Source organism: Argentina silus (genome assembly GCF_951799395.1).
Source record: "Argentina silus genome assembly, chromosome: 21".
Lineage (NCBI taxonomy): Eukaryota > Metazoa > Chordata > Actinopteri > Argentiniformes > Argentinidae > Argentina > Argentina silus.
Window position 1 is genome coordinate 4518377 of NC_139675.1, and position 25232 is coordinate 4543608.

At 47.9% G+C, this 25232-nt stretch overlaps 1 protein-coding gene across 1 annotated transcript in view; it reads left to right on the plus strand.

The window, feature by feature from the left end:
- Positions 1 to 1447: 1447 nt before the first annotated feature.
- Positions 1448 to 25232, plus strand: part of glra3 (glycine receptor, alpha 3) — a gene marked incomplete at its 5' end in the record, with an annotated part of 59281 nt that continues 35496 nt past the window's right edge. Inside the window, one exon of the mRNA XM_083693319.1 lies at positions 1448 to 1518. Coding sequence (XP_083549445.1) covers positions 1448 to 1518 — 71 coding nt within the window. The remainder of the gene's footprint in view (positions 1519 to 25232) is intronic.

The following is a 25232-nucleotide window of genomic DNA, read 5'->3' on the forward strand; positions in this document are numbered from 1 at the left end:
ATGTACAATAGTTCTCAAGCAGCGTTTCACTTTAACCCAATCGAATCACCTAACAGTATGAGTGTCACACTTACACACACACGCAAACACACACACACACACACACACACACGACCCCACTTTAACATCACCTTATCACCTTGTCTACATCCATAAATCATTATCCCTGATACTTAGTCAGCCGGGTTGAGTCAGTCAGTCACTTACACATGCATTAAAATATTACGCTTCTCCACATGAAACCGAGAACAGCCATTTCCTAAATTACACACAGTAAGAATTGTTGACGATATCTCTGGTCTATATCCAGCTATGGCTATGGGAGAAGGCAAATGTTTTCACTGAATGAGTGCTGTGCTGCTGTTTCTGGCAGAGGGAAACTTGGAACGCATGATTGCCTCTCGCTTATCAACTGAATCCAGAGCAGTTTGACAAAAAAAACACGCTAACAGAACACTGGAATAGGGTTATCCCAGCTGCGTGTGTGTGCGTGCATGCATGCACGCACACAAAGGCTAAGCATAAATATGTACTGTACACGCGCAAGCATGCACGCACGTGTGTGTACGTGTGCGTGTGTGTACGTGTGCGTGTGTGTACATGTGCGTGTGTGTGTGTACATGTGCGTACATGTGCGTGCGTGTGTGTGTACATGTGCGTGCGTGTGTACATGTGCGTGTGTGTGTACACCTCTCCATCCAGCTGTGCTGAACACACTGCCTACGGCAAACATTGCCCGTCTCTAGCGTTCTCCCTGGCACTGCCCACACCGTCTCCCCCAGCGTGACACAACGGTACACAACATCCATCCAGCTGGCATCTTTTATAAATGTTCTACATAGCCTATGGTGTTAAATTGGATCTACTGTATCTTAATGAAATGATGCATACTGTCATGTAAAACAATAACAGTGTTGTCATTGTGTGGATAGGATAACACAGGTGGGCATATGCACTGACTCCCCCTCTGGGAATTCTGTATATACTATATGGAACACATTCCATCTCAGGGGTTGTCTAATTTCATGCATATTTATGGTGGGGAGTGGAGGATGCCGCTGTCAATCACAGCGCTTCTGGGGCGGGCCTTCCATGCCCTCGCTCCTGAGCACCGTCGAGATGTCTGTGAATGTGTCAAGAAACATTCCAGCTGCCGCGCGCTCTCCCGAAATACCGCCGCCGCTACTTGCAGTCGATGTGTGAGGTCCCGTGTCCGCTTTTTCATCCCGTTGCGCTAAAACTGATTGTGTGGTGAAGACGCCTAGATTATGTGGAATTCCGACAGTGCTATGTATCTGCGTTTACCGTGCTCTGCGAGCTTGCCGCGTATTGGACTGTGGCGAGAACATCTGGAGCGCTGTCCAGGGTGCTGAAGTCAAGATTTCCCGAGTGCCGGAGATAGGCAGAGGCGTTCCCGGGTATATGTCTGTGCAACTCAAGTCTTGAGATGACGCGGAAAAGGCTGCATTCTGTAGCTGTATGGGGATTCTTCACGTGGGAAATAGCTGTGTTATTAAGGTAAGGGCGCACAGAATCCGTAAGGATGAAATTAATGTGCTCATGAGAGAGTTGTTTAAGTTGCCGAAGAACTGTAGCCCACACGCTATGGCGGCTTTGAGTTTTGTTCCAAGGTTTTGTATGTTGAGTAGTTAATGTTCCTGCCAAAACACCTGGAAGCGGAGAGCAATCCTAGCCTATAACTCTCAACTTTGTCATTACAGAAAGAAAAAAAACCCCAGACCAAAATCAAGCAGAAAAGCTTCTTAGAGAGTTGTGCATGAGGTATTATTTCTGCAAATATGCTTATGGTGGGATATCTGATCCTTTCTCGACGATTTTTGGCCGTTTCCCAACACATCAGTCAACGGTATTAGAGTGCGCGTAATGCGCGCCCTTTAGCGTTCGTGAACATATCTGTCTGGATTACATGTTGACCCGTAAACTGTGTAGGCTGTCTATAAAACCCCCGTTTCCCCTAATGAAGCATAGCGTTTGTTCAGGCGGCGCACTCTAAGTCAAACGGCGCAGCTGTCCGTCAGGGGACAGGACAGCTGCTTCACACGTGTGCAAAACATCACATGTTCAAGGGACAAATACTTAAAATGAGCCAAGTTTACGCTCCTTCATAGCATTCAACAGTTTTGACTTGGTCGTACTGGCTTTGAGAGCAAGTTTGTGTGGTCGTCCCACCCATCACCCCCAGCCTCCACCGGCTCGGTCTCTCTGCATGTCGCTACCTATGGGTGGTTGATATATCATGGGCCGCCTGCCATATTGTATACTTGTATGTTGTGGTCGTTTAACTCCAGGCAGGGAGCTCTACAGAGCAGAGCCATCCTATTACGCCAACATTAAATGTATTACCGTTGTCATGCAATAACTGGAGTGTCCTGACTGAATTGCAATTTGATCAGCGCTCTGCTGAGACGGTTAATGAGGGGAACTTTTATATTTTTTTTCTGTGTGAAGTAGAACAGCTGAAATTGTATCGAACACATGCATGGAATCGGTTTTTAATGCTGAAATAGAATAAAACTCATATCCAATGACAGACACACACACACATGTATAATTACATATTGTCCACAATATATTCAACATATTGTTCAGCTTCAGCGTTTCTGCTTTAACATGATACGTATTTTACAGAGGAATGCAGCAACTGTTAGAGTGCAATTATGTCCCGGCCAAGCCATCCTCATTTGTTACGTAACATCATGTTAGAGTGGCAGTGTGTTGGAAGCGGTGAAATATTAAAGGCTTAGCTGTGGCAAGACACTGTGTTCTCTCTCCCCACCCCCTTTTTAATTTTGTAAATGCCGTATCCGTATGCCAAGACGCATCATTCACCCACGTTTCGAGAAAATTGTCCCAGTGGTGTCGGATTTGGTTTTCAAAGTGCAGGTAGTGGTCGCAGGTACAATTTTACGCACGGGAACAGGGCGCACATCTGAGAGTTTCAGATAACGGGCCATACAGGTGCATAGGTCCGTGGGCAGAGTTTTGATATGAAACCTAATTATGGATGTTGTCTAATGTATCAGAAATGGCCAAATCCGGACACAAATCCAACCAAGTCAGAACTGTTCTCAGTCGAATTGAGTGGTTATGGTGCCGAAGCTTAGAGGCACTGTAACTACTTGTGATTGGTGGCATACATAGACCTAACTACCTTAATTATATATATACACTCACCGGCCACTTTATTATGTACACCTGTTCAACTGCTTGTTAACGCAAATATCTAATGGTGTGGGGGATATTTTCTTGGCACACTTTGGGCCCCTTAGTACCAATTGAGCATCGTTTAAATGCCACAGTATTGTTGCTGACCATGTCCATCCCTTTATGACCACAGTGCATCTTCTGATGGCTACTTCCAGCAGGATAACGCGCCATGTCAGAAAGCTTACATCATCTCAAACTGGTTTCTTTAACATGACAATGAGTTCACTGTACTCCAATGGCCTCCACAGTCACCAGATCTCAATCCAATAGAGCACTTTTGGGGTGTGTTGGAACGGGAGATTCGCATCATGGATGTGCAGCACAAATCTGCAGCAATGATGCTATCATGTCAATATGGACCAAAATCTCTGAGGAATATTTCCAGCACCTTGTTGAATCTATGCCACATAGAATTAAGGCAGTTCTGAAGGCAAAAGGGGGTCCAACTCGGTACTAGCAAGGTGTACCTAATAAAGTGGCCAGTGAGTGTGTGTGTGTGTGTGTGTGTGTTATATATAGTTATGCCATTCATCAAAAATGTGTGACACCATGCGAACATCCAAATGCCGCCGTGTTTATGTGCTGCCGGCTCTTTGTGACAGTGGGCAGGTGTTACATTGACTGTTGTCTAGGCTATGCGTTCAATTGGACAATTTATATGTGCGTTTTAGAGTGGTAGGACCTATTGGTTTAAGTGCTTCAGTTCTGGCCCACCCAATTTTCCACAGGCCCACATATGAACTAATTCCTGGCTATGCTGCTGATTGATTGAACAAATAAATCAGAGAGTTTTCTGCGCATGTAATTTGTGTTACTGTATGGCTGCCTGGCCCCAATATTGCCTGTAGTGTGCCCACATGTTAGCATGCAAGTTTTGGTTGAAGTTTAACAGTTTTCTGTTTTTTTTCAATTCTCACAACGTCATATGACAATGTCTATTGGCATTTCTCAGACTTGCCAATGTGTTACACAGCAAACAGTTCTTCCCACTCATCGCTGATGTATCATATTGTCTTAGTCATGGAAGTGGGATGCTCTTTACTTGCAGTGCTGCCTCTCTCAGGCCATCTCTCTCTCTCTCTCTTTCTCTCACTTACTTTGTCTCATACAACCACACACACCCCTCCCTCTCTCCCCCGCTTCCTCTGTGTCCCTCCACTGCACAATGCAACTTCACAGTAAGTAATGAAATTGCCGGACGGAAAAGCACACAGTCCCACTCAAGCTCTGCGGTGACATGAGTAATCTCAATCTGAGCGCCTTGTGCCGCACCCCCATTGGTTGATAACGCGATGAATAATACATGTTTCATTTGTCTGTGATACCGAAGGTCCTCTCTGGCGTTGCATTATTGATGGCAAAGTCTGCTGCGATGTCCCCGCCGCCACTTTCGCTTTTGGCTTATGGCATCAACGCTGGCTCCGAGAGGAGGGCTATATGGGTAATTAGGACTTTGTGGCCGGCTTGATGCTTAATCTATCTCCGTTGAGTGGTGTGGCTTTATCACTGTAGTTCTTCTTCATTAGAGCCATAGGGTTGTTGGGGAGCTTTGCTTGTCCCTGGTCTGCGGTCTCTTCCGGTAGTGCCTCAGAGCACGCTGTTTGCGGAGATTGATGTTGCCCTCTTCGGTAATGTAGTGTTAGTAGAAGAGTGTCCACTTGATCATGTAACCCTCCATCCCTCCCTCCCTCCATCCCTCCCTACACCCCCAGCTCCCTTGCTCCCTAGTTGTGGCATAGGGAAGAGGGATGTGAAGGATATGTTGTTGCTAGATGCAACATGGGACAGGGTTGAGGTGCATAGGAAAGATGGAAGGGGGAGGGCTAGCTAGCACTGGGTGAGGTTGCTTGCCTTGGCGTCCCCCCCCCCCCCCCCCCTTCTGACATTTCATGAAGTTCACTAGTCTGCTTATCAGACCGTCTTCCCAACAGTCTCCAAATTAATACGTTCTGAGGGATCATCAAAGAATAGCTCTGTGTGAAGGTATTATCTGGCTATACCAGCGTTGACCACATGTGGTGCTGTAAGATACGACAAAAACAAAAAATACGTTGCGTGAGTTATGTGAATTACAAGATACGTTACTGAGAGTTAGGTGAGTTACGACTTGCATGGCGGTCAGGCAATATTAGGCATTGGCTTAGAGTTTTTAAGGATAGGGTAAATTGTCAGGGGAAGGCATTAGCATAAGCAACAAGAATTAGCACCAAAAAGAAATAGGTCCCAAGCATGATTCGTGGTTGTGAGGCTCATGCGGTTCATGCCTCCACCTACCTCACCAACCTCCTGATGCAGCGTTCTGCCTTCCGTATTTCCCTGCCAGTACAGCTTGATAACACGTCCACACAGAACGTATTCTTTGGTCTGCAGAAAGGATCCCCCAGAATGTGTTCATTTGGAGACTGGGTGGGTCTGCCCTACCCGACCACAGTGAGAGGCGCCAGTCGAACACAGTCAACGTTTTAGCACTCTTGTACTTAAAGCCACTTCCCCGGCAAAGACGAGACCAGACAAAGAACGGTACCGTTTCAATAGCCTCACATTTCTCTCTGCTCAGTGGTTAGTCGTGTCCTGCGATGCTACTCTGTTCTACTGCGTCTCCTGGGCTCCATTATGGTTTTGTTGAGAACAAGAGTTCGCTTCAAAGTCGAATGCCCTCCATTAGGCCAGTTTTGAGGAGCTGGTTTCGGAGACGATATCGTCGGACAGCTTTCAGAATTTGTGTCTAGGGACTTTTAGAAAGCACTGATGCTACTCGTTTTTTCACTGCCTACATTTCACACTTTGACACATTTGTTGAGGTGCGTGTTGGAGATGAGGTCACTCTAATTTAAGGATGAACCTGTTGAACCTGCCGGGATAACAGTCGCACATGTTGAAGCATGATATGTGTTACCATGTGAACTCACCGAGGATAACCTCCGTGTCATGTGGTGAGGAAAAAATCCTTGGCCCTAATCCTACAATGATCATATCTAGGCATCTGCTCTCTTGGTTTCAATCAGACGGCGTCAATTTAACACAAATATTTCAACCTGGAGATGCACTGTGGACAAAGACAGATCTGTAATCTTACTAGACACAACAGGTGAAAGCAACATGGCCGTCGCTCTCTGGGTATTTTTCTTTCAGCTACCCAAGTCTGATTAGATTATTCCGGATGGAGGGAAGGAGATGAGGAGAGGAAGCCAAACATCACACTATTGAGATGCAGCCAAAATGGTCCTCTTCCTCTGCCAGTTATTAAACCAGAACAAAGACATTGCGCCCAAATCCTCTGACATGGATGTTATCAGCGTCCTACAGCGTGTGTTGCCCTCCCTCCCTCCCTCCCTCCCCCCTCCCTCTACCGTGTGTGAACGTGTCCTGCTCCCTCTGTGCCTGCTCTGAGAGGATTATCAGTGATCTTTGAGGTAAACAGCACGCCTTCCCACGCAGCACTGGGCATTGTCGTGCCAACCTCCAGGCCACACACACACGCAGCCAGACACACATCTATAAATACACACACACACACACACACACACACAGCCATCCTAAGCAGCCACCCACAGCAGCCCACTTACACACATCTATACACACACATCTATACACACACACAGGCGCACACACACACACACACACACACACACACAAACTCTGTCACAACCTGTAGGTGGTCCCTGGGTACAGATGCCCACATCAGGTGGAGGCTGGGCATCTGTCAGCAGGACACACACACACACACACACACACACACACACACACTATGGGCCCTGCCAGGGTCTTGCTGGGCAACAGAAATTAACACTGTGGAGCACATGAGAGAGCTGCTACCTCCTCAACCTGGAACACTGCCCAGAGCTGGGACACCCAGAGGGGCTATCACATGTCTCCTTCACTCTTTCTCTCTCTCTCACCCCCCTGCCCTCTTTCTGTTTCCCTCAAACCACACCATCTCTCCATCTCTCTTCTGATGCCCCTCTCCCTCCCTCTCCTTTTCAGTTTTTCTCTCTCTCTCTCTCTCTCCGTCTCTTTCTCACTCTCTCTCCCAGGGCTTGCTACCATCTGTGGCCCTCAGCAGACATTGTAATGGTCTCCCTTAAAGTGGATTTGGGGTTGTTGTTGTTGTTGTTGTTGTTGTTCTATGGCTCATGTAAAAGGTGATCAGATTATGTGGAGGAATGCTGATGGCGTGGAGGGATGGAAGAACGGTTTGATGGATAGATGAATGGACAGACGGACGGGCCGACACAGTTCATGGATCATTTCACTGATGGATGGATGGATGGATAGATTAATGGATGGATGTTCGATAGGTGATGGGTGGATGGACTATTGAGTTAAATCTGTCACAGGATACAGGCTCTGGTTGTATTGTTTCACAAGGGTCCTTGCTGGGACCACGGAGAAACACAATGCACTGTAGATTTTAATGGCCGCGTAACATCTGAAGTTCTTACTCCTGTGAGAGGCTAACAGGTCCACCCACTCGTTGGTGACTCATTGGCTTCACCATCGTCCGTCCGTCCTCAAGCTGATTTGAACGTCACGATTTGGATGAGCTCTTCTAACAGTGCTTGACCGACAGTGTTGTATTGTTGTGAGTACGGTGGCCCTGAGGACACATTTAACCCCACTTAGTGTACTGTCCTTGCTGGATTTAATGCTTAATGCCAAAGGCACCCTTAGGGAATCCTGAATTGGAGTCATTTCCCTGTAACTCAAGCAAGTCATTCTCTCAGTGCGTACTGTGTGTCTCAATCGAGTGGCGGGAATGAAATTCACAGGCTCTTGTGATTGGGGACAAGGACACAACGGGGAGAGAGAGTGTGGTGTATTTGGGAATAGCCAGGTTTAGGTATCGGACGAGGATGAATAGGTTTACTACAGTATGTGTCGTGCCTCATGTGAGCGTGTGCATTCATGTGTGTGCGCACATACCCGTGTGTGTGTGTGTTTGTTTGTCTGTGTGCGCACATTTGGGATGTGTGTGTGTGTGTGTGTGTGTGTTGTCTTATCTTATTGGTTGTCGTGTATGTGACCACACTGATCCACTGACTCATATGACCCTGGCAACCCTTGTTAATCAGCACTCATGCAGAGGAGTATCAGAACGATTTCCTGAGTCAACTGTGAGAGCCTGGCTGCTGACTGTGGGTGTGGGTGTGTGTGGGTGCGTGCCTGCATGTGCGCCTTGCGTGTGTGCGTCAGAAAGCCCTAAGGCTGTCACAGGGTCGCTGAGCTCTGACATTGAGGTCAGCACAGATGACTTGATCTGCGACAGCATCGAACACTCACGGTCCAAATCGCTACGGTTAGCCACAACAAAATGCCACACTTCCCCCCCATGAACACGGCAGAGGAGTTGAGCTCTAACTCATTGAACTCATCAAATTCAAATAACTTTATTCAGCCCATGGGTACACTGTACATGTGGGTGTGTTTATATTTGTGGTAGAATATAATTCTGTGCGGCCATCTCAATGTGCCGTAACCCCCCCTAGTTACCCTACATGTATGGCATAACATACACGGCTGGAGGAAGTGGCTAAAGCACATACGCATCTCAGATCAGTCTAGTATAAGGAGACAACAGCAACAAACAACCCCGCTCCTCACCCTCCCTTTCCCCTCTCCCTCTTCCCCTCATCACCCCTCCTCTCCCCTACATACTCCCCCTCCCCCCGTCTCACCCTCCCTCTTCCCCTCCTCACCCCTACATGCTCCCCGGGCAGATGTTTTCCCGCATCTGTGCCCCCGTCTCCACAGGACCGCTCACTGGAGCGGAATGTTCCGGTCGCGGCCGGCACCCTACCCTCCTGGCGGCGCCGACTTGAGAGTTTCCATGCTCCGGCAGTACGCCTCCCCATTATCACACCACTCCTTTGTGTGCTCCGGGACAATCCCATTACATGATTTCAGTCTCTGCAGGCATTCAGGGACACATCCATTATATTAGCCTTTGACTGCATTAGCAGATAGAGGGTCGGTGGCGTTAGCCGCAAGCTAGCTGGATCTTTAAATAATGGCTCTGGGAGCGGGAAACCAGAGGTTTTTAGCTCTGGCTTCTGTTCGTGCCGCTCTGCTCTGTTCTCCAACTTCAGTCGGCTTTTGTGACACTGTGTACAGTGGCAGCAGGATAAAGTCGACGCGTTGCATTATTGATAACGTTTGTTGGATGCGCCCCCCCCGCCCCCCCCCCCCCCAAGCTTTCTTGAAGTCGTTCTCCGCGGCTTTTTTCTGTTTCTTCGTGGTGTGGATGTCTTCTGCAGAGCCTCGAGTTGTGAGGGAAAGCCCTAGGCCTGCTAAGCTGCTTAAAAAATGTTTATTTAAGTTTATCTCTGAGCTATTGGGGATCTACAGCAGAAAGAGCTGGCTGTGATTTCCCTGCCTGGGCTAATAATGTTATGCACATATCAATCTTGACTGGGATTTTTTCGATGAGAACTTCATGCAAAACTCTCCCTCATTTTCTTTGATTATGAAGCATTGGCTTCATGAAATAAACATTGCACTCTTAACATAATCGGATTGCTACTGTTTTGTCAGTAAAGAGGAAGTTTGTAACACATTTTGTCAATACAGAATATACATAGTACGAGGAATTTCTAAATTTATTCTGCGATAATTAACTCTTTGGATATGTAGTGTATGTTTTACAGTTGGTTATGACTTCTTGTGTTTCTTCTGTAGTCAACTAACTGAGAGAGAGTGTGTGTTGCCCTTTGCTCAATAGATTGAGTTGACTGAGTGCACCAGAGAGAAGCAAGGTCAGGCATGGCTGCCTTGGAGCCACACACACACATAGACACACATACAGAGACACACACACAAACACAGACACACACACACATACGCCACTGTCACAGAACAAGCATAATCCAAGGGTGATGGCACACCTAACAGACCTCCCCATGTGGACCTCTGTGTCACCCTTGACAACCAGGGGCAGTCTGCTTGGGCTCTGTTAGCGGTAAACAATGCCACACAGGGACAGTAGAGGTTCTCCTGTCAGACTCTGACAGAAATTACACAATTTCTTACAGAAATACATGACAATACTGACAATGTTAAAAATAGAGACTCAAGCTTGGGGTGGGGGGGGGGGGGTGTTGCTTAGTCACTTATCTGCATGTACAGTAAGTGCATGACCAGAAGTGGGGTCAGCGAGCACGGAGGGGGAGGGGGGGGGGGGGGGGGAGGGCAGATTATATTCCCGATATAATCCTGACGTGACCGTCTCTTTTCCCCTGTGACCCCAAGCCCAAACAGCTGAGGTGGCGGTGGCGGTGGCGGTGGCCTGTCCCCAGTGAGGTGCTGGAGACACGGGGGTGCCAACCCTGTCACCATTCTCCACAGATACCATAACACACTCTGACACGCACGCAGGGGGCATCATGTGAAGGCCAGACCCCCGTGTCAGCGGGCATCGCGACTGGCACCTCTGGCATATACACATTCACTCTTGCACCGTCAAACATTGAAACGAATACATACACAGTCACACATTCAAACACACACACACACTAGCCTCATGCAGTAAAATGCAATGCGGCAGGGCAAGACTGGCATCCTTCATGGGGGCGTTGGGGTTACAGCAACAACCAAGTGCCGACACAGCGTGTGTGTGTGTGTGTGCACTTTATGTGTGTGTACTTTGTGTGTACTGTGTGTGTGTGTTTGTGTGTACGTTATGTATGTGTTTGTGTGTACTTTGTGTGTGTGTGTGTGTGTGTGTGTGTACTGTGTGTGTGTGTGTATGTGTATTTAATGTGCGTGTGAGTGAGTGAGTGACGAGAGTGACCCAGGTGGTGACGTCCTTGTTGGATGGGCTGACACTCTTGAGTACAGCACATTGAGTCCAGGGAAGATGACAAACGCCGTGGAAAGCTGTTGTTTTGTCAGTCGTCACGGTAATCACATCAGAGCAAGACGTGGCGTCTGCAGAGGGAAAGTGAAAGAGGTGTTTTACTGCCACAATGCAACGTCAAAGCCTGTTTGTTTCTCAGACTGTATTTGTGTTCAGTTTGCTGGGTGATATGAAGTGCCTCTCTCTCTCTCTCCCTCTGATGTAAACAGAGCACATTTCCCATCGGCTTATTTTTGTCCACAAGAACATTCCTGTTTTGTTCATATATAGAGATTAATGCAGTGTTCAGCACTGTACTGCATATATACGGGCAAGGAGCATTTCTGATTGGCTTGCTGGAGGATAAATATGGAGAAAATGTCTCACACAAGCGAGAGGAAAAAAAACACACATAATTCTGTTGTTAACATAACATTTTCCCCTAGACTCTAGAACATATATGGTTCTAAGTAGCGAGCTCTATCTAAATCGGCCTTAGTGCGATACATGCTAATATCTCTTTAACCACGTGTGATTTATCCAGGCGATTAACGTGGTGGAGGAGAGGAGCTTGGTTGGTGCTGGCACAGGCAGCTTGAACAGCTCTACTGTAATGGAGTGTTTGACAGGCATGCACAGTAAAGGCGTTTGTGTGTGTGTGTTAAGAAAATGGTGTGTGTTTGTGTGTGTGAAGGCAAGGGGGTGTGTGTGTGAAGGCAAGGGAGTGTGTGTGTGTGTGTGTGTGTGAAGGCAAGGGGGTGTGTGTGTGTGTGTGTGAAGGCAAGGGGGTGTGTGTGTGTGAAGGCAAGGGGGTGTGTGTGTGTGAAGGCAAGGGGGTGTGTGTGTGTGAAGGCAAGGGAGTGTGTGTGTGTGTGAAGGCAAGGGAGTGTGTGTGTGTGTGAAGGCAAGGGAGTGTGTGTGTGTGTGTGTGTGTGTGTGTGTGTGTGTGTGTGTGTGTGTGTGTGTGTGTGTGTGTGTGTGTGGACCCGAGAGGGGTTTAAATACAAGCGGCTTCTTTTGCAGTCGGATGAGAAAATGAACAGACGAACACAACGGAAGGATATGCTTTAGAACCCCTGGTGATCACAGTAGACTAGGGGGGGGGGGGGGAGGAGGGAGGTTGTGTGTCCTTATGACTTTTTACAGTAGACGTCAGAGGGTATTATTTCCGTCTTCACTTTGACCAATGCACACTAGACTAGACTACAGCATCACAATGGAAATGGACTAGGCAGAAAGGGGGGTGGGGGGGGGGGGGTTTGTGTTGTGTATCCTTATGACTTTATATGCAGTTTATTAAAGACTCAAAGCACTCCTGTGAGCTGGTTTGACTTACAAATAGAGAACCTATTCTTGAGAGAGCTGCCACACACAAAATTACGTTTCCCACAGTCTTCACTGGGGTATTTTATTAACGTGAAATGTAATATCCCAGCTGTTGGGGGTTTAATTTCTCTAGGCTACGCAGTAATGATTTTTGTTCAAACATAATGTTACGGAAGGAAATGTTCCCGTGGATTATATCACTGGAAATAATGAATTGAGTTTGTAATGTAGATTCATTGTGTTCACCAAGATCCAATACAAATGTACTATTTGCAATCATAAACAATATTGACAAGAGTGATTGATGGATTAGAGATACTGATATACGTAAATGCCTGAAGGGGCTAGATCTTAGATTAGGCTTCTACAGAGAGGACACACACACACACACACACACACACACACACACAGACAGATGAAGGATCTGTCCAGTATACAAGAGTCAAGGCAGAGGAATGTTGTGTCTCTCACAACAAAAGAGGCCTCAAACTCAACACTTGTCACAGTGCCAAGTCATTAACCCCAAACAGTGTTCAGGATGATCAGTCTGGCTGGATTAGACCTGTGTTGTTATGGCTGAGAGAGCGGTGGTGAAGCTACCAGTGTTCAGGATGATCAGTCTGGCTGGAGTAGACCTGTGTTGTTATGGCTGAGAGAGTGGTGGTGAAGCTACCAGGAGGAAGGGATGTTAAATGACTGGAGATGATAATGGCAAAGAGGCAGTGGTTGTATCGATGTCCAGGGAGACGCATCTCCACTAGAGGTGTGTGTGTGTGTGTGCTGTGTCTGTCTGTGCTGTTGTATTGTGTGTGTGTGTGTGTGTGTGTGCCTGCCCTGCAAACAAAACATTGATTTCCTTCAGACAGGTGATTCATGGGCCTTCTTCAAGAGGTCAACTATGGTGTGTCTGCCTTTATCAACACCATGTTCCCATTAAGGACGCCCCCTTTCTAACAGCCTGTTCAACGTCTCGCTAGACAAGTTAATCACGACATTTCAATGACAGACTTATGCAGCCGAGAGAAAGCAGAGAAAAGAGGAGGATGGCATCTTTTTTGCCCTGTTTGTCCTCCGGGAGATGCCGTAGGTGTAACAAATACAACCTAACCCTACACGCACGCACATGCGCGCGCACGCACACACACACACACACACACACACACATGATACACATACGAATGACAGCACCTCAACTTTTTGTAATTTCAGCACAAACCTCCTTTCTGTACCTTACCAAACATTGGACCTGATTGTGTGTGTGTGTGTGTGTGTGTGTGTGTGTGACTATACACAACTTATTCACAGTCTATCAGACACAGACAAAGACCCGGGCATAGAGAAGACGAAGGCCAAGGCATGCATCATTCTCATTATCAGCCACCCCTTTCTTCTCAGAGAATGGCAGTTCTATTTATTAGGAGGACAGAGGGAGCAGAACATTGACACTGATACGGAGACAGAGACAGGAGCTTGAAAAGCCCACTTAACCTTTCAACAGTGACTGGGGATGAAAAGGAGTTGAGTTGTTGAGAGCGCTGCGCACACGAGAGGTAAAGTCTGGTCTGTTACGTTGTCGTGGTCGTGGTCGGATCTGCATCCAAAGGGCCGTTGTTTGTGGAAGCGGTCGATGAAGAGGTTGAGTGGGGGACAGGCTCGGTACATTTCCTCAGTTCTGTACATCCCCCTCTGCTTGTTTTTGTTCATGGTCGTACAATCGTTGCAAAAACAACCAACGACGTTGGTTTCATCAAGGTTGTAGCGTGACCTTACTGGAGCATAGCTACTGTTTTTCATGTCATCTGCGTGTCCTCCTTCTGACTGGCGTTCTTCTGTGGGGATTTCGTCACATTCACAGCCAAAGACCGACGTCAGGACACGGTCAGACGCTGACTGCTATATGACTTGCAGGCGGCACGCCTCACACCTTGGCCCCGCAAGCTGATTTCTGGGCAGAGGAGCGGGATGTTTGTTTAGGCACAGGCGGCCATGCTGCCCATCCCGCCACCTGAATCTAGGCCAGCTGCCGAAATTTGTAGGATTAGGATTTGGATGCATTCTCTTGTGACGGGACCCTCTGCCTCCCTGTATTGTGACTCATAGAGGACTGTTTGGTTTCTTAATGTGACTGATCACATCAATGACACAGCGTCCAATCCATCTGGGACTATTATGATGATGCTTTTGTGTTTTTTTAAAATTTTTATTATTGTTATTATTATTGTTGTTGTTATTATTTTGCACCTCCAGTATTGTCCTCTTTACTCACGTCATACAGCATGCACCAGTCTTGTATCGGAGATGACTGGAGTGTGTCTGTCTGTGTCTGTGTGTGTGTGTCTGTCTGTGTGTGTGTTTGTGTGTGTCTGTGTCTGTGTGTGTGTGTTTACCTGTGCACACATTTGGTACCATTCCTCATTCCATTCCATGCACTACACTGAGCCCGTCCTCCGATTTCTACCTCCACCAGCCTCCCTCCTGGTTTACTCTCATGTACGTTTGCGTTCTGACTGACTCTATTGGTCGTCACTCGTCTCTGGTGCAGAGAATGAGAGAAGGGAGGGCGGCGGGGAGGGCGGGGGGCTGGGAGGGCGTGGGGTGCGGGGGTGGGTGGGTGGGAGGGAGAGGGAAGAAATCAAGTTACACAACAATAGTCGGATGCGACGTCTTCCCCACATCGGGCCCTCCCCACGCTGCGTCCAGGGCCATAACGCCAAACAGGGAATGAATGTGTCACAGAAGGGAGGCATTCTTAATTGCAGAACGAAGGCCTGCTGTGGATGTTCAGTTGCACTGGCGTCCTCTCTCGTTACTGTTGGGCTCTCCCAGGGCATGATGTCCACAGAGCGTCCTTGTGTTCTTAATCTCCAGCCTGTCTCTTTGCCTTTCTTTCTTTCTTTATATATCTGTTCCACGATGGCCTCGGCCCCTCCTGCTGCTCCATTTTTACAGTCGGTCTTCCTTCTCGTCAATATTTTTGGGGGGAATGTGCAAAGACGAAACAAAGCCAGCCGTATCCGCCATGTGCTACAACACGTGGGCACCCTCCCCTCTACCCTCTCCCGATAGCCTGCCCTCCCCCCTCCCCATAGCCTGCCCTTCCCCTCACCCCATCCACTGTCCTTGTAGCCTTGGAGAAGTGACTACGGATATGACATTTTACACTATATCTTCATAACTGGGCTGAGGATGTTGAACATATTACGTTTCATTATATGCAACTATGTTAACAGTGTCATGACAACATGTCTACAGTTGTACAGTGGCATTTCTTCTAGTATTCCTGTGGTTTGACAGAATGACTATAGTATTAGTTATATTGGTCTTTGGCTGTGAGCATTGCTTAACTGCTTGTTTTTTTTTTTGTACCATTTACTATATCTCTAAACCGCATCTCAATGGAACCTGATGAGCGTACGAACAACTTACAACATACGAACAATAAATATGACAAATGTCATTGTTATTGTGTATCTTTGCAGTACAGCTCACTGCCCAGGATGGTGTACTGTTGAACTGCCGTCGAAGCGGCTTTGCACTTCATACACATTCCAAAATGGCCGCCTTGTGATGCATCATACACACAGGGGAGCATGGGAAAGACAGCTCTGGATATGGCTCCCACTTTGGCCTGCATATGTCACCTGTCTAACCTGCCCGGGGAAGTCCTGCCCCTGATTCAAGATGAAATGTGCTTTCTTTCTTTCTCCGCTCCGTGACATCCTCTCTCTCCCCCCCCCCCCCCCCCCCCCCCCCTTCGCCCTGCATGACTACTTCACCATTTTAATGACTTTGCTAATGAGCTCTGTCTGGACAATATGTCTGACTTTAGCCAAATTACCTGTAATGTACAGCAAACAGTGTACATATACACACACACACACACACGCACGCACGCGCATAGGCTGTGCTGTGAACCCAATGAAGCGATTCAGCTGTTTCAGGTCTGCGTCGGGGACGTTGACAGGGTGCTGCTGGCTTCCCGTTTCGGTCGGCTCCTACCCTCGCACGGCATTTAACGACAGGCGAGGTGTCATTAAGGGACACGTCTCCTTTGAGACATCCAGAGATTTTTCTTACATGCCACCTGACACTGTGGTGATGGGGCCGTTTCTGATGGCTGACATCTACCAGCCAGGGGAGCCAGCGGCGGCTGATGGAACTCTGAGCAGTTCCAGAACTCTGAGCAGTTCCAGAACTCCGGCTAGAGCTGCAGACCAGGCGACACACGGTGTCATCCGTCAAAATGGCAACATCATCCAGCAACACAGGAACTCACAGGCGGGAATGCGTCACGCGCAGGGTATGCGATTGCAATCCATTTCATGCGTGTCCTGTTTGCTGGATAGAGTATTCACGGCTCGTAGGCCCATAGGGACTAGTGAATTAATGCGCTTTCCTTCCTCCCCCCCCCCCCCCCCCCCCCCCATCACCATCATCATCATGTGGACAGTAAGTATCACAACACTGATGGCATGCCTTGGGATTGATGGATTCTCCCTCACGCATTAAAATAATGAAATGTGAACATTTTGAGAGCATGGGCATGGATTAAAGGCAAAAAAAACAAAGGATTTTTTGTCGCTGAGAGGAAAACTAATTCTACAGTGCATGCATTCTGGTTGTGCATCCTTTTGCTTTTGGTTTGAGGTGGGAGGGAGGGAGGGGGAGAGAGATTGTGTGAAAGGGGTGATAGAGGTAGGAAGAGTTAAAAAGAGAATGATGGTGGAGGGAGGACGAGGGGAAAAAAGTAAGGGAGGAAAAAATAGGGGAGAGAAGAAGAGAGACATTAATATTAATGAGAGAGAGAGGGGAAATACAATAGAGAGATGAATATAAAACAGACAGAGATGGAGGGAGGGGAACGACAACAAAGAGATGCATATCAAACAGAAAGCTTTCCCTCTATCTCTCCATGGAGGGAGAGAAGGGGGAGAGAGGGGGAGAGGGAGAGACCCTAACACCAGAGTAGAACCTTATTTTTGGCCTTTTTTGTTTCCTCCCTTGTTTTTCAAAAGCTTGGCTGCTCATCTAGTTGTATTCTTCTCCTTCACGCTCCATGTACTGGAATGTGACCTATAGACGGTTTTCGTCCCCTCTCTCATAATCCATCTCTTCTTCATTGATAATATTCACTATTCAATATTCACACTCTGACATGGCCAGGGCTCTCAAATGTTTTTAAAATACTTTCAAATACTTGGGGGTGCAGTTGATTTCGCTACTTTCATTGACTCCATTAGTTCCACTGAGGAGGTCAAGAGGCTAAATCGAGTATTCTACAGTACTTTTTCACCCAGGCCGATTATTCATTTGTGGCCTGGTATAGGCAGCAGATGTAGCAGACAGGTAGCAGACGCTGTTGTTTCATCCGATTTTTGGCACACATCAGCGGGCACCGCGGTATCAGTTCACAGGTGAAAGGGACGGTTTCCAAGCAACGCCGCTGATTGCTCGGAATGCCGCTGTTTGTTTGGTCACCCCTCTGGCTGGCGACGGGGTTACAATGTATCGGTCCCTGTTTCACACCTGTACAGGTGTGAAACAAACAAACTGACTCATAGGGAGGAAGGGCGGGAAGAACCCCAACAGAATGACAGTGACCTGTAGCTGTCTCCGTTCAACCCACACCCCTCCTGTTTACCTGTGCCGTGCCACACCAGAGAGCTGGGATTCTGTACCGCTCCCGTCTCGCAGGTGGTAAGATATGCATCACAGTTGTGCTTATTAGGACACACACGCAGGGACACACATGCACACATGCCTGCACACACACACACACACTCACACACACACTCACACACACACAGGCAAACAAGCAGGCACACACAAACGTGCATGCGCACACACACACACAAACTTAAGCAGACACACCCACAAGCACTCTGTCACTACATGTGACACTCACACCTTCACGCAAGGTGCCATCTCCCAGCTCAGAGTACAAACGCACTGCGACCATGACTTTTCCTGCGTAACCATTTTGCACAGTAACATAGTCTGTTGTGCTGTCCCCTTAATAGACTAGATGCAGGACATGATAGCTAGCCTGTCACCATCACTCCACTGATGAATCAGGACTTAATTCCAGCCTATGGTTACCCAAGGACCAGCCTGTGCCACTCTTGTGCCCCGGAGAGGCAGAGGACAGGGGGACGCCCATCGCAGTTTGCAGCCTTGTCCTAGTCTCTCATGCATAGGCCTGGTCAGCTAGACAGAAAGTGACATACTGACGGGGAGCTAGCAGTAGAAGCTAGCAAGAGAAGTTAGCGGTATTCACCACGGGGAGACAGAAATGTGTTTGCGCAGTTGAACTGCGGGTGGTAGGAGGAGGGCACTCCCCCTGCTGGCAATAACAGTCCAATGAGATTGCGGTCGGGGGGGTCTCTTACAGCCTGGTGTTTGTTGTTACTGGGATGATGTTCTAATATAGAGACTGATACAGTCAAAATGACTTAAATAATACCATTTAGCCGACCCTTTAGGGGACTGACACAGCCACTTACAGTACAGTGAGTGCATGTATGCTGTGTGCTTGTAGTCCCCTTCCAGGGACTGAGCCCACGACTTGCACACGCTCTAAGGACTGAGGCATTTCTCTGTTCATTGGCGTTCTGTGAGCTTGTCCATGGGGAGACACACCATTTTAAGCGCCATTCACTCTGTATGTCGGTTTTTAATGAAAGACAACGCTGAAACTGAACGCAAATTATAGATTGTGACACTTCCATGACGTATCATCGTGTTTATGACGTGAAAAACTAGGACAAATGATAGTGCAACTGACGTGTGTTGTTGTCAAAGCACGTAGATGTTACATATCAGGGGAGGCTGGTGGAGGTAGAAATCGGAGGATGGGCTCATTGTAATGCATGGAACAGAGTGTGGAATGGTACCATCCTTGTGTTTGCAGAGGCTGAGGCTTTCATGTGTTGAGAAGCAGGCGGTCGCTGTGGTTGGTACTGTACACATGAATGGTGCTGTTGATATGCAATGGTACCAGGACACAGCCTTGTCTGACACCCCGTCATAATTACTTTAACATGAGTCTCATGTAGCCATACCTCCAAACCACGTTGTTCTCACGCCTCCTTTGGACAATTTTGGATGAGCCAATCTGGCTTGTATTGAACTGGACAGAGTAATGGGAATTTCATTAGATGTTACATTCCATAACCCCCCCCCCCCACATGGACATAGAATGTTTGCTTGTTGTCATGTGCGTCGTCTGTTCCGACCGGGTATTTTGCAGAGAATTGTTGCCCATGCTAGCTTTCAACATTGAGGAACATTGATTTAAAAAAAAACCTAAAGGATAACCGTAATTCAGCCCAAGCAAGGTACATTATTTGATTGGGTTGATGTGAGGCGAGGCATCACTCATTTTAAACAGCTTTCCACCCCTTCGTAGCTGCTTTCCGCAAAGGACTTCCCCAGGCTTTCTGATACACACACACACACAATTTAGCAGGAACACAATGCCGGCAATCATCAGGAAGGCGAGGGGCCGATGAATAATTGAACATAGAATTACACACATCAAATGTGTCACTTCTCATTCATGCAGGACCTCCTTCTCGAGGTTTAGGATTGGTACAGTGCAGTAATAGGAATTGTGCGTACTTATCTGTGTTTGTGTGTGGGTGTTTGAGTGCTATCACGTGCGTCATTCATGCCTATGCATTTGTGTGTGTGTGTGGGGTCCAAGCTGCTGTACATACCTTTATATCTGAGTGAGAGTGCACATCTGTCTCGTCAATCCTCCCTTCCCTTCCCCTCCCCTCCCCTCTCTTCCCCTCTCTCCTCCCCTCCCCTCGCCTCTCTTCCTCTCCTCTCCTCTCCTCTCCCTTCTTTCTGTCACAGCTGGGTTGAGCACTGTTGCTTTCGGTTAATCTTACTTAGCCGATCCTCCCCCGCCCTCCCTTTTCCTCCCCGGGAAGGAGGGAAGGAAGGAGTGATGGGGTAGTATGCTGTAGCCCGCAGACTGGAAGTTTCTGGTTTTAATGACAAACAAGGGCATCACAGCACAGGGCTGTTCCCAAATTACTGAGATCCTCTGAGCTGGAAGAGTTAATGTTAGGCCAATCTGTGGCTGTTTAGTTTACTGGGGATGTCTCTGTCTCTCTCTCCAGCGAGAATGTTCGAGAGGATTCCAAGCTGGAACATAAACAGCGCTGTCTCAGCTCATTTCGATCCGTTACACAAAAAGAACGTCTGCCGCCCCGGCAAGTCTGCCTTGACCGCCACGCTCTGCTGGTCACCACAGACGCCCCAGCGGCGTGCAGTGGGGAAGGAGTTACCATAGCTACTGCCCGCCCACCCGCCCTCCCTCCCTACCTCTCTCACTCCCTACCTCCCTCCCTCCCTCCCTCCCTCTCTCGCCGGCTCATCCATCTGCCCTGCAGCTGAAGGGGTTTTTGTAGACTGAGGAGAAAAGGTTGGTCAAGGGGAGGGGTGAGAGGGGGAGGTGGGATGGGGGGGGGGGGGGGGGGGGACACAAAGGGACATGGCAACCTTGGGGAAAAGACCACTCTGGGGGTGATGGGAGTTGTAGGCAGCCTTGGGGCGAGGGTAATGAGGGAGGGGGGGGGGGGGGGGGACATATTCGATAGAGAGCTTTGCCCATGGTCAGTTGGCACGCATGAGCTCTGTCATGGAGCTCAGCTAGGGACCTGACGCGCAGCTCCTCCGGGAGGCCCTGTCACTCTGATGTGGAGCTCTGCGAGGCATTCTGGCACTGGCGCTCTCTGGAGGACCTGCCAATACGCAGCATCATACAGTACGTGGATGGGACTCTCAGCACGGACCCCCAGAGTAGACACAACGCTGCTGATTTTTCAATCAATCTGTCGCCTCTGAGCTGGAGTGGGGGGGATGCAGTTCAACTCTTTCCTCAGACAGCCCCTTGGCCACCTGTGCCATTGAAGCATGACTTTCCCTGGCATAAGTCATCCATTAGAATCCACAGCCACTTTTACTGCTGAATTACTGCTGGTGCATATCCAGAAGACAGGAAATGGAAATGTTTGAATGCTCCCTTTTTATTCGGAGAAACACAATGTCATGTTGCTGAGAGCAGACTCTTCCTGTTCATGTTCATTCCATGCCGAGGCGGGTTTTGTAATGTTGACACAGACATTGACGTTTTGAACGTTGAGTTTAATAGAGGTCAGTCGGTAGCCCCCAGGACTTCTTTGTGTACTTTTGTTGCTGTCTCTGTCTCTCTCTCCCTCTCCCTCTCAAAGAGAAGAGGCTAGGTTTTGTCAGATATCACATTGCTTCCTAAGAGAACCTCTCAACCTCCCTTGAAGGGCAGTCAAGCGGTGATACATGTTGTGACACGTTGGACTACAATGCTCTAGTTGTGGGCTACGTTTGGGATAGAGCTTGAATAAAGGCAGCTTTGTGTCATCATAAATTGAGGAATATCTTAGATGGAGGTGAGGCGTTGCTTCCGTTGCTTTGTTGTGTTGCTTCCTGCCTATAGGGCAGATGATGGAACTGCGTCCCAATTATTTTAACATTTTCCCTGAGGTGTGGACTTGCTTTTATATTGACTGTCATTATTATCTATGTAGAGGAGTCTACACTTTTTGGGGGTCTCGATGGTCAATGTATAGTGTAATATGGAATATAATCTATGAATTGAACCACTGTTTTACCTCATGCAGCCACGGAATCCCTACTTTATCAGCGCCAACTTCTGAAGCAGCAGTACTGTTGAATTTCACGTTCATTGTGTATCGAGTGGCATTGGGTTGCATGGGATCTACATGCATACGCACTGCGCTGCGGGCATGCGGGCACTGCGGGCATGCGACGGGGAGCCGTTTCTGCTCATTAGCGCTACGCTTAGAAACGTACGCTGAAATGTATACAAATGATCCCGTAGCATCGCAAGGAAAAAGCTAGGCAATTGAGACACAGCAATCCTGAACAGGCCACTGGCGTGTGGCATCCCTGCCAAAGCAGAGACTTTAAATGATCAATCAAATGCAAATGAGAAAAAGAAAACCCTCCAGACCTCCGTGTCGCCTGTTGAGAACTGGAGCCTGAAGCTCCCTGAAACCGATATAATCTCAGACGTTGCCTCCGTATCAATCCTATAACGCTATCCTATTTGTTTGGGGGGGGGGGATGTAAAATTAGAAAAATGCATAAACTGACCAAAATAGCCAGCTCTATACAGATAACTCATACTCATACCCCTATGGGATAAGAGTGTGAACACTTCCCGGATAAGCTGATCTGTGCTGAGCTAAGCTGGCCTGGGGCTGGGAGGCTGGCGGTGGGGGTGGGCGGTGGGGGGTGGCGGGTTGGGTTGGGTCTCGGTGTGGACAGTCAGAGTGGGTAATGTTGTAATACCGCCACATGTCAGGCCCTGAGCTCTCACACTGTATGAGTTAATCCTAATCACTCTGGCTGACCTTTGACCTGTTGTTAGCCAGTAGAGGCAGTTCGATGACGTCACCTTCCGCTTGTAGGAGCCTTGTTAGATACATGTCGGTATCGGGCTTGTGGGACGCTATGAATGTTTGCACATATATTATGCTGTATGTGAGGTGTTTATATGATTTTTTTAATATTACCCTGTTACTATATGTACCCTGTCATATCAGCTGAGACCGGGGCCATGTTTGAATACTTTGAAAATGCATCCCTCCCTCCCTTCCTTTTCTCCTTACTTCCATCCTTCATCCCATCCTTCCTACCTACTTTCCTTCTTTCCTTCCTATCTGCAATGACTGCTTTGGTAACAGCTGTGTAATTCAGGACTTGTTTGACCAGTCAAATCTTGTAACTGTACAGGGCCATACAGTAGGTCGATGTCGAAGTCTAAGTTTGGGGCCTTGGGTATGATTAATATGTTTCAGCATATGATGTGCAATGTGTGTATAGTACATGTAGACAATGTCATCTGCTCCTTGGAGAGAGGACATAGGTAAACAATGATATTAGACTTTTAAATTCAAACTGCCATAACCTGATATGAATGTGTTTGTTGTTAATTAGCCCAGGCAACATTTTGTTCGTTCCAACTGTCGTTCTCCTTTATCTGAATTCATATTGTATACTTGGCCTGGGGCAGATGTTGTTCTACTTGAACAAAATCCCCTCTGGAAATTCATGTTTTGTCTTATTTTCTCTCTCCTTTTTTGGGTTTTTAGTTTTTTTGAAGGGGTGTTGCACATCGCTCTCAACTCCCTGTCTCTCCTTCTGAATGTGTACATTTAGATTTATTTGATCGAATCCCCAATTGAGAAAGAGGAAGTTATGGAATCTGTTCATGCGATGAAAAAATGTTTGCTTTCTTTCGACACTTTAGGAACATGCTTATACAACTTTCGAGCATGGTTGAACTATTTTTGGGGAAGACTTTGCTGACAGTGTTGTTGTTGGTTTAGCCCGGAGCGAGCAGAACAGACACACAGTCTCTGTCTCATTTCGGAGTTTCTCTGTGCGAGTGTTGGCAGCTGCAGAGCTTGAAAAACGTCAGGCTGGAAAAGAAAGGAAAGACGTGACGACTTTGGACCAAAGAAGCAGGAGACTGCGAGACGATCGCACAAAAGCACAAACAGTGATCAAACTCCGCGATTCCCTCCGTATAACCACGGCAACACAAAGTAACCTCTGCCAAGTGCTTATCAGCAACTGTCAAACTGGGCTGACGGGATGTTAAAACACGATAGGGGGAAGAGGAGGGAGTGATGCATGCATATCGGCTTAATTGGTAATTAACCTGTCTCCTGAAAAGCTAGCACCTTATCTGAGTTCAGGAAATGACAGGGTGGAAAATACAAAGTATCCAGTCACACCGTATAAGTCCAGTGTTCGTGATTGTCACTGGTGGTTTAAGTACTACTGTAATGTTACAAGTGTTAATGCTATAAGTAATTATTCATTATACTTTCGCTGTCGTTTAGGGTTATGGTTGGGCAGGGGTCAGGAGTAGGACTATGACTGTTACGACACTGTTGTTGTGACACTTGTTACATTCTAATTACAGAGTCATGAGGTTTTAGTTTCACTGTAATTGGTTTTAGTGTTTTAATTATGCACACTGATGTACTGTCCGTATTGCCAAGTGTCCTCTGGAATAAGAATCCTGCACCTATTGGAAGTGAGGTCAGCCATCGTACTGGCAGCGGGCTGTTGCTGTGGTCTGTCGCTGTGGTCTGTCGCTAAGGTCTGCCGCTGTGGTCTGTCGCTAAGGTCTGTTGCTGTATTCTGTTGCTGCCGTCTGTTGATGTGTCCAATTTTCCACCCTTCTCCTTAAGTGTGCACTGTTGTGCACTTCGTCAGGTGGATTTAAAAGCACACTTAAGAAGGGAGGCTGGAGAAATGGCACGCATCATGGCGTTCATCAAGTCAGCCACATTACACCTGTGCTGGTCTCCTCCGTCCTGGTGTGGAGGTGTAGAGTCCCTGTGTGCGGCTGTACACACGTCCTGGTGTGGAGGTGTAGAGAGTCCCTGTGTGCGGCTGTACACACGTCCTGGTGTGGAGGTGTAGAGAGTCCCTGTGTGCGGCTGTACACACGTCCTGGTGTGGAGGTGTAGAGAGTCCCTGTGTGCGGCTGTACACACGTCCTGGTGTGGAGGTGTAGAGAGTCCCCTGTGTGCGGCTGTACACACGTCCTGGTGAGAGGTGAGCCTCTTGTACTGTAAGAGGCACAGCTCATCTCGCTCACCGCTCTGCCCTACACCACATGACCCCTGGACAGATTATCCCCTGTTACACTGCTCTACCTCTAATCTCTCTCTCTCTCTCTCTCTCACAGACATACACACACACATCATACACACACATATACACACACATATATACACATATACACACACAACATACA